Raw genomic sequence first — 9,647 nt, forward strand, 5'->3', positions numbered from 1 at the left:
GGAAAGAGGTGGGGTGGGAGGCCTGGGGGAAAGGGAGCCGCAAGCACTGAGGTCAGGACATGACTATGACCATGAACCCCGGTTTTCCGAGGAGCAGGGGAGTGTGCGCCCATAAATACACACATAAGTGCGCACATACATGACAACGGCGCTGAGCCTTACAGTGTGAGGGAGTCTGTGTATGCACTTCACGGTCTCAAACATGTTTGCACAAAATCTCTCTCTTTTCTGCAGGGGATACTGACAGCGTGTTTTATAAGAACTTCACAGCACCCGTCTGCAAAGGCCTGGCACAGCTCTGCACGCCGTGAGGCTGCAACAGGAGAGAGGTCGCGCAGAAGCGCCTGAGCTGGAGAGTTAGCAGAATATCGGGCAAAGCAGGGCTCCCAGAAACCCCGGCTCTGAGGGGGGCCTGACTTCAGGTTCTCTGGGACGGGGCGCGGGTAAGAGACGGAAAGAAACAGCGGCCCCAGGGCAAGGCCGGGAATGAAGGTCTCAGGAAGGCAAGCAGGGCGCCGCGTGCTCAGGGGCAGCCCCGTCCCCCACGGCCCGAGCCTGAGCGAGCGAGGCTGCAGGGGCGCAGCTCACCCTGACGGTGTACTGAGCGCCGACCAGCAGGTTCCTGATCTCCGTGACGTTGCTGGCCGCCCTCTGGGAGGCCCACGCCCTGGACCCGCTCCTGCTGTACTCCACCTGCCGTGAGAAGAAACACGTTAGTGAAAGGCCATCACAGGTCGGGCGCCCTGACGCCTGACGGGGGCCAGAGAGCCGACGGGAAACGGGAGCTATTCTAAGTGATCATTGTCCACGAGGTCACATCCCACCAAATCCTAGTCACATGGGAGACACTTCTGCTCCGCGGCGCCCAGGAGGCACTCACAATGTACTCTCGCACCAGGCCCTGGCTGTGGGCGGGAGGGGCCCAGTGGCCCACAATCGCTCCTTCCTCGTCCCGGGGCAGGGACAGCTGGAGGTTCCGAGGGGCGTCGGGCACTAGGAGAGAGGCAGGGGGTTAAACACGTCTGCACACTGGTCCCTGGGGGAGTCCCGAGCTTCACACGAGGACGAGGAGGGGTCTGGACCGGCCTGTGACCGCTCCACCAGGCAGGCTGCTGCTGGCCCCACACGACAGGAAAGGCTGGGCCTGGTCGTGGCTCATGGGGCTGGTGCCACGAGGGCCGAGCCCCCCGACGGGTCTCCCCACCTCCCAGGGCCTCCCCGTATGAACCCCTGGGGAAAGACCCCAGCAAAGCTTCCAAAGCCCCCTCTTTTGGTTTGGGTTGAACCAATCCAGCCTTCGCTGGGAACCTCGGGGCACACCACCCAGGGCCCAGTCCAGGCCCTGCAGTGCTGCCTGCACTGTCCTGGCCTCCGGGTGACCTGAGCCCACGGGCCTCCTGAGGGTCCGAGGGCGCCCTCCACCTGGCTGCCCGCGGGCTCTGCAGGCTACTCAGCGCCAGGCCCCCTGAACGATGTTCGTGTTAAACGCTCACACGGGTCCTGGGGCAGCTCACGAGGCTGTGGACACGGGAGCCTCGGACACATGCATGTGGGCAGTATCTTTACACTGAGCCACATGCTCTGACATGCCTCACGTCTTAACGACGATGGGCTCTCAAGGGCCAAGCACTGGGAAACCCCTGAAGACAGAGGCAGAAGCAGAGACTCGGTAACAAACGCAAAACAGGGCAGTGGTGGGCAGAATCTGAACGCACCTCCGTAGGCTAATTGTGTGACTTAATAAGGGCAAACGTCCACCCTGGCACGTGTGGCTCAGTGGACAGAGCACTGGCCTGTGGATTAAAGGGTCCTGGATCTGATTCCGGTTAAGGGCACCTGCCCAGGTTGCGGGCTTGGTCCCCAGCAGGGGGCATGTAGGAGGCAGCCAATCAATGATTCTCTCTCATCATTGACGTTTCTCTCCCCCTCCCTCCCTCCCTCCCTCCCTCCCTCTCTCTCATCTCTCTCTCTTCCTCTCTGAAATCAGTCAAATACATTAAAAAGAATACATGTCCAGCAACGTAGGCAGGACCACAGAGCAGCCGCCCTGCATCTACGCCTGAGGCACGTGGCCCTGCGCCCTCCCCGAGGCCCCCAGGAAACCAAGACACCACGCCAGGCCTGTCGGGCGCAGACACGGGCAGCACTTACGCCCCTCAGGGGTCCGCAGCGTCAGGACGTCGTTGGTGCTGTGCACCTTGCTCAGGCACTGCACCTGCACCTTCACCTGGTACGTGGTGTCCGGCTTCAGGACTCGGAGCCTCGTGTTGGTTTTGTTGCTGTGGGTCTCCAGGGTCTTCCAGAGGCTCTCCCCCACCATCCTGGCCCACAGGAGAGCAGGTCACACGGAGGCAGGCGGCGAGTGCCCACCGTGAACAGAGGAGCCCTTCCTGCACAGCACAGTGCTGCTTTCTGCCCGAGGGAGACAGGACCCTGGAGACAGGGAGGACCCGCTCCCTCCCCCCGGAGACGGGGAGGACCCGCTCCCTCCCCCCGGAGACGGGGAGGACCCGCTCCCTCCCCCTGGAGCCGGAGAGGACCTGCTCCCTCCCCCAGGAGAGAGGGCCGCGGAGACGGGAGGACCTGCTCCCTCCCCCTGGAGACAGGACCGTGGAGATGGGAGGACCCGCTCCCTCCCTGCGGGAGGACCCACCTGTAGTAGACATTATACACACAGGAAGCAGAGGGCATCTTCTTGGGCCGCATCCAGGTCAAAGTGATATCCCCAGAGAAGTCGGCCGTCCACTGCAGGTGCTGCACCTTGTACACAGTCAGTTCATCTGGAGAGAAGGGACACAGGAAGAGAGCTCACACATTCTTGGATGTCAGAAGAGAGCTCACACATTCTTGGATGTCAGAAGAGTCCAGAGGTTCCTGATGTGGGCAGACCTCCATGACCTAGACGGCCAGGCCACACTGTCACCCTAAAGATGTCCCAGGACTTCCTAGCTTTCCCCTCCTTGTCTACACTCATTTAAAGCCACTTCTCAATAGAGGGGGCTGGGTACAGGCCTGTGTCACAGCAGGACTGCTGCTGCTGTTGCAGACTAAACGTGTCCCCTCAGAACTCACGTGCTGAAAACTAACTTCGGGACGGTCAGCGGGTGGGTCCCTGGGAGGTGGTTAGGTCATGAGGCTGCAGCCGCATGAATGAGCGAAGTGTCCACAAGGGACCTAGAGAGCTGCCTCGTTACCTCCCCGAGGACACAGTGGGAACCAGGAGACGGACAGGGAACCTGCTGGTGATTGGGTCTGGACGCTCGGTCTCCAGACAGAAAACTAAATGCCTGCTCTTTGTAAGCCACTGAGTCTGCATGCTGTGTGTGGCACCGAAGGGACTTAGGCCACTACTCAATTCATTCCAGACGGAAGTGCCAGGCCCTGTGGGAGCAACGGTGCAGCAGCCTGGGGTGGGGAGCCAGGAAAACAGGCTCAAGACCAGCCTTTCCCACAGGCATGGGGAGCCTTCCCACAGGTATGGGGAGCTGGGAACCTTCCCACAGGCATGGGGAGATTTTCCCACAGGCATGGGGAGGAGCCTTTCCCACAGGCATGGGGAGCCTTCCCACAGGTATGGGGAGCTGGGAACCTTCCCACAGGCATGGGGAGATTTTCCCACAGGCATGGGGAGGAGCCTTTCCCACAGGCGTGGGGAGCCTTCCCACAGGTATGGGGAGCGGGGAGCCTTCCCACAGGCATGGGGAGATTTTCCCACAGGCATGGGGAGAAGCCTTTCCCACAGGCATAGGGAGCCTTTCCTACAGGCATGGGGAAGCCTTACCCACAGGCATGGGGCGCCTTTCCCACAGGCATGGGGCGCCTTTCCCACAGGCATGGGGGAGCCTTTCCCACAGACATGGGGAGCTTTTCCCACAGGCATGGGGAGGAGCCTTTCCCACAGGCATAGGGAACCTTTCCCACAGGCATGGGGAGCCTTTCCCACAGGCATGGGGAGCCTTCCCACAGACATTGGGAGCCTTCCCACAGGCATGGGGAGCCTTTCCCACAGGCATGGGAAGCTTTTCCCACAGGCATGGGGGAGCCTTTCCCACAGGCATGGGGAGCTTTTCCCATAGACATGGGGAGCTGGGAACCTTCCCACAGGCATGGGGACCTGGGAGCCACACCAGGGGCTGGCTCAGACTGAAGACAAACTCAGAGGGTTCTCTCCAGTGGCCCCAAGGGACGAGGCTGGGCCAGGGAACGAGGCTGTGCCAGGGGATAAGGTTGGGCCCTGGGGGCATGGAGGGGGGCGAAGGGGGAGACCAGGCTGGGCACTCACCGCTGCAGGCCTGCTCATCGCTCTCATCCGCACAGTCCAGGAAGCCGTCACAGCGCTCCGAGGGCCGCAGGCAGGTCTCACCGTCCGCGCATGGGAACTCGCCGCTCGCACAGGCCAGGGCACCACGTGTGGCTGCAACACAGGGGGCCGTGCTGTGTGAGCATCTGCAGGTGCAGGAACAGGGTTTGCCCCGAGGATGAGCAGTGACTGAGCAGGTGCCACAGGGCCTGCTTCTGACGGGAACTGGGATCTGCTCCGTGACACTTGGAACCCTGGGGGCACACTGGGGCTCGATCCCGGCTCGGCATGATCTGCAGCAACCACTGAACAGCACGAGCTCCATTCCCATCTACAAAACCGGGGGGCAATCCCCTCAGTTGTGTCTCCCAGGATCCAGGGGCAGTGGGAGGTCAGGATGCTTAACCATGTGTACGCCATAAGCATCTATAGATGCAAGTGGAAGACCTTTGTAAACTAAATTCAAAATACTGTGGCAGTTAACTGGTTAAGGGGCTCTCTCTCTAGCCCCCCAAACCATGCCGTCATTTAGCCTGTTTGTCAGGTGAGGGAGTCTCCTGCCCGCAGCCCCACATTGGCCCTTCCCAGCTGCAGCCCCAGCTCAGGGTTCCTTCCTTAGAGATGCCAGTGCCCGGTGCAGCCCTGGCGGGCAGGATGCCAACAGTAATCGCTATTTCTGTCCCAGCGGCAGTCAGAATGACACTCTGATTTCTGGTTTGAGTCCTGCTAATAATGACGACATGATCACAACACTGAGAGGCGCCCCTCATTATGTGGTATTTTAACTGTATAGGTTTCAAAGTATTTACCAGGAAATGAAAGAGTGCACACAAAGAGCACTGAGTGACATGAGTGACACGACCCTACAGCGATGAACCGCAATCAGATTCCCCCTCCAGTTCTAAAGGAGGTAAGCTGCATTGGGTTCTAAAGAGCAAGCAATGACCATATAGTAGCAGATGACCATCAAAAGGGAGGAGGAGGAGGAGGAAGGCTACAGAAAAGATGTAAACCTCCTGCCCCACATGAGTCTGGGCTGACCCGGTGCAGGGGTTCAGCCTTCATTACAGACGCCCACGGGCCTGCCCCGCTGGACGGGAGACGTCGGAACCCACCCACCAGGAGGAGGCCCTACAATCCTCCTGCTCCTCCAACCAGAGACGTCGGCGTCGTAATCTGTGAGGCATGCTGAAGGTCACCTTACGTGGCAGGTGTCATTGAGCTAATGGCCCCGACCTCGGAAGCGCATCCGGGATCATGGGGCGGGGCGGGGGGGGGGCAATCCAACCGTGTGGCCCTGAGAGGCCCTCCAGACTGCGGTTGGAGAGGGGGGTGAGGTCAAAAGCAGCACCTGAGACGGATCTGCTGGTCAGACGCAGAGGAAGGCGCCTCTCGCAGCCAGAACAGCAAGGAATCGATCTCTCCTGTCGCCACCGGAGAGGCAGCCCTGCCCACATGCTGGTTTTAGTCAGGAAGACCTACGTCCAATTTCTGGCCCACAAACTATAGAGAGTAACTGCTTCTTAAGAGGTTTGTGGTGACTGTTGCGCACACTTGATCCTCTACACTTGGCGATGCTACTGGGTTTCCGAGTTCAAAATCTCATTTCTCTATTGGGATTCAAGACCAAACTCCTCCTAGCTCCTTCTCCCCACCCCACGCAAAATGCACTCAATATTCCATGCAATGACTATCCTGATATTACAAGAAATTACCCGAGATCACTAAGCCATGTAGATTCTGAGAGCCGAGAATTTATAAAACAGATTCGTAACAGATCCTTCTGGGGGCTTCTAACATCACCGAGTCCTCAGAGCTGCCTAGCCCAGTGATGGTGAACCTATGACACCCATTTTTTTGGTTGATTTTTCTTTGTTAAATGGCATTTAAATATATAAAATAAATATCAAAAATATAAGTCTTTGTTTTACTATGGTTGCAAATATCAAAAAATTTCTGTTTGTGACATGGCACCAGAGTTAGGTTAGGGTTTTTCAAAATGCTGACACGCCGAGCTCTCAAGGTTCGCCATCACTGGCCTAGCCTGAGGCAGACACACGGAGCGGAGCGTGCGCAGTGTCTGCAAGCTCCGTGGCAATTCGTCAGCATCAGCCGGGGCTGAGGGATTCGGTTACAGAACAAGGTCAGGTGACCTGTTTCCTATCGGAAACTGCCTCTGCCCCAAGATGCAGCAGAACCTGGATGATGCCAGGGGAGGGACGAGCAACCAGGACATTTAACTAGAGAGGAAAGGACACAGGAGCCGGGGGAGAAGACAGAACCCCGCAGCAATGGTCTTCAATGGAGGAGTTTCCACGTGAAAGAAGAATTAAGACGTCTATGCATGTGTCGAGGATGGAAGTCCAGACTTCAGCTAAATAGATTTAAAAGACTAATTCTCAGTGAGAGAAGGAAAACATCACAACCACTTAGGAGGCTAATTACAGACTGTCACCCCCATCTCCTGGAAAATCACCATCTGATACGGTGTCCCATGCTGAGATGAAACTGGTTCTCCTTGGGGAGGTGGGGAGGAAACTGTTACAGATAAAACTACACTAGAGTATTTAGAAAAGGCTCGAGAACCACTGCTGTGACAGTCTCAGAAGCCCTAGATGGAATTCATTCATCCTTCTATCCATTCACCCACCCATCCATCTACCCACTGCTAACCCACCCACCCATCCAGCCAGCCACCCATCCACCTACCACTAACCCAGCCACCCATCCAGCCAGCCACCCATCCATCTACCCACTGCTAACCCACCCACCCATCCATCCATCCACCCACCACTAACCCAGCCAGCCACCCATCCAGCCAGCCACCCAATCCACTACCCACCCATCCATCCACCCATCACTAACCCAGCCACCCATCCATCAACCCTTCACTCACCCAGCCACCCATCCATCCATCCATCTATCCACTGCTAACCCAGCCACCCATCCATCCATCTAGCCACTCATTATCCATCTACCCACCCATCACCCATCCACCCAACGACCCATCCATCCAACAAACATTCAGGGACATCTCCCAATGAATGAGATGAATAAGATGAAGAGGTGATGTGTAAACCAGACAAAGGACCTGCCCTCAAAGAGCTTATCTTCTATTGAGAGAGACAGCAAAGAAGTAAACACATGTGTCATTCTGGATACTGGTAGTAATAAGAGCTACAAAGAGAGGAACAGTACGAGCATGACGGGGGGCGAGCCGGGAGAGTCATTTTTACAGGACAGGCAGGGAAGAGCTCTCTGCTCAGGGGAGGATTGGTTCGGAAAAGCCCAAGGTCCCCATCGCAGAATTATTCCATATGATAAGAATGTCGCAAAATATAATCCAACAGCTGAGTAGCGAAGCTGGGAGATGTCTGAGGCTCATGAAACATGCCTCAAAATTTTGAAAGTGGGAAAACATAGGGTTTAAGTTAGAAATGAGGTCGTCATGATCTCTGAAAGTCTTGACCTGGTGATTGAACATGTATTGATGGGCACGTGGAACAGAGTGCAGGGTGCTCAGGGGCCGTCCTCTAAGAGGAGTCAGGCCGCACTCATCCCATTTCCTCTCAGACAGGCTCTCAGATTAGTGAGTCACCTACATTCATCTACCCACCCATTCATCTACTCGTCGGAGAGCACATCTGGGTTTTAAGAACCCAGCAATATCCTTAAGAAAAGGCAGATTTAAAACCAGCTAAACTTATTTAAAGAATGAATACCAATCAATGAGTTCATCTTACCCAGAAGGAAGGTCTTATTCCAACTCCTTGTTAACTATTTTCCATCTTATTGTGATTAATTCCTCGGCTCAGATATTCCTGCTATTATTTTGACAAGTGTGGGTTAAATCTGACATGTTACCTTAATGTCTCAATGGCATACATTTTGCTCTTTTAATGAAATGTGAAATTTTACACTAATCCTTATCTAATTTCTCTGTGTTATTTTGGAGTACTCACCCTATAAGAACTTTCAACAAGACATGATAAAAAGATAACAACTTCGGCCCTGTCCGGTTTGGCTCAGTGGATAGAGCGTCAGCCTGTGGACTGAAGGGTCCCAGGTTTGATTCCGGTCAAGGGCACATGCCCAGGTTGCAGGCTTGATCCCCAGTAGGGGGCGTGCAGGAGGCAGCCGATCAATCATTCTCTCTCATCATTGATGTTTCTATCTCTCTCGCCCTCTCCCTTCCTCTCTGAAATCAATTAAAATAATAATAATCAGATAACTTTGTACCCAAAAAACCCCCCAAAGCTAAATAAATACTCCAGTCTGTTACTGATGGCATGTCCTCTCTGAAGCCTAATTTCCTATCGCGTAGTAGAGATGATACCAAAATGACAAGGTGAGTGAGACGAACGACACACGGTAATGGCACCCCTCCCTGGGCTGAGCCCCCAGCTCACGGCAGCCGGCCTCGTCCTGGCCTCCCGGGCAGTCGCGACGGCCATCACAGCGCTTCCAGTTGGGGATGCACTTCCTTGGCTGGTGGCACTCGAACTCAAACCGGTCACATTGCCCGAGTTGGGTGGGCACGGAGGCAGCAGTAACACCGGCTAGAAAAAGACATTTTTACAATTTACTTTTTAGAATGGAGAGAGCTGGCCAGCAACAGTAACCAATTCCACGTATTGGGAGCTTACAGTGTCTCAGGAATTACTACGAGGACCTGAGACCGATGGACCTGAGACCGATGTGAGTTCTGGAAAAGACACTGACTAGACACAGGCATCTAATTTTGCTCTCTCACTGGACCCTAAAAAAACAAGAGCAACACGATTTTGAGAGCTGGGAAGCAGCCAGCCAGTGATGGGTGCCGAGAGAGACCAAGAAGCTGTAACCTCTTCGAGCTGTCAGGGAGAAAGCTAAGAACCAGCTAGATCAATGTCACAGAATCTTTAAAAAGCTTGAAATTGGTATCTCAGCCTGGGATGGAGAAAAACAGAACTCCAACACGAGGGAGGAAAAGTGAGTCCTCAGGGTGACGGAGAAGTGACAGCTCAGAGAGTTACAGCTGTGTCCCGGGCAGAGGGCAATCAGAATGAACTCACAGCAAAGCTCACTGTGTCCGCGGCTCCTGCACCATCACGTTCACCCGACAAAGCTACTGGAGGGCGTGCTTCAGCCAAACAAGGGAATGAACCAAGAAAAAGCAGGACACACGACCCAGAAAACAGCATCTGCATCAGGGAGAAGTCAGAGAGCATTCCCAGGAGGCAGAGAAGTCCCAGGGCTGGGCACACTGCCCAGAAGAGAGGCCCAGCTGGGAGGAGGGGGAGGCCCAGGTGGGAGGAGGGACAGGGTCTAGGTGGGGGGAGGGAGAGGCCAAGGTGGGGGAGGGGGA

The 9,647-nt window shown here is 55.6% G+C and overlaps 1 protein-coding gene across 1 annotated transcript in view; it reads right to left on the reverse strand.

Moving 5' to 3' along the window:
* The window catches only part of SORL1 (sortilin-related receptor, L(DLR class) A repeats containing), a 127,417-nt gene that overhangs the window by 26,928 nt on the left and 90,842 nt on the right, over nucleotides 1-9,647 (reverse strand). The window contains exons 32-37 of the mRNA XM_015563866.1: nucleotides 8,710-8,859; nucleotides 4,283-4,414; nucleotides 2,654-2,780; nucleotides 2,152-2,321; nucleotides 881-993; nucleotides 589-693 (exon numbers count right to left, since the gene is read on the reverse strand). Coding sequence (XP_015419352.1) covers nucleotides 589-693; nucleotides 881-993; nucleotides 2,152-2,321; nucleotides 2,654-2,780; nucleotides 4,283-4,414; nucleotides 8,710-8,859 — 797 coding nt within the window. The remainder of the gene's footprint in view (nucleotides 1-588; nucleotides 694-880; nucleotides 994-2,151; nucleotides 2,322-2,653; nucleotides 2,781-4,282; nucleotides 4,415-8,709; nucleotides 8,860-9,647) is intronic.

Source organism: Myotis davidii, unplaced genomic scaffold (assembly GCF_000327345.1).
Source record: "Myotis davidii unplaced genomic scaffold, ASM32734v1 scaffold799, whole genome shotgun sequence".
Taxonomy (NCBI): domain Eukaryota; kingdom Metazoa; phylum Chordata; class Mammalia; order Chiroptera; family Vespertilionidae; genus Myotis; species Myotis davidii.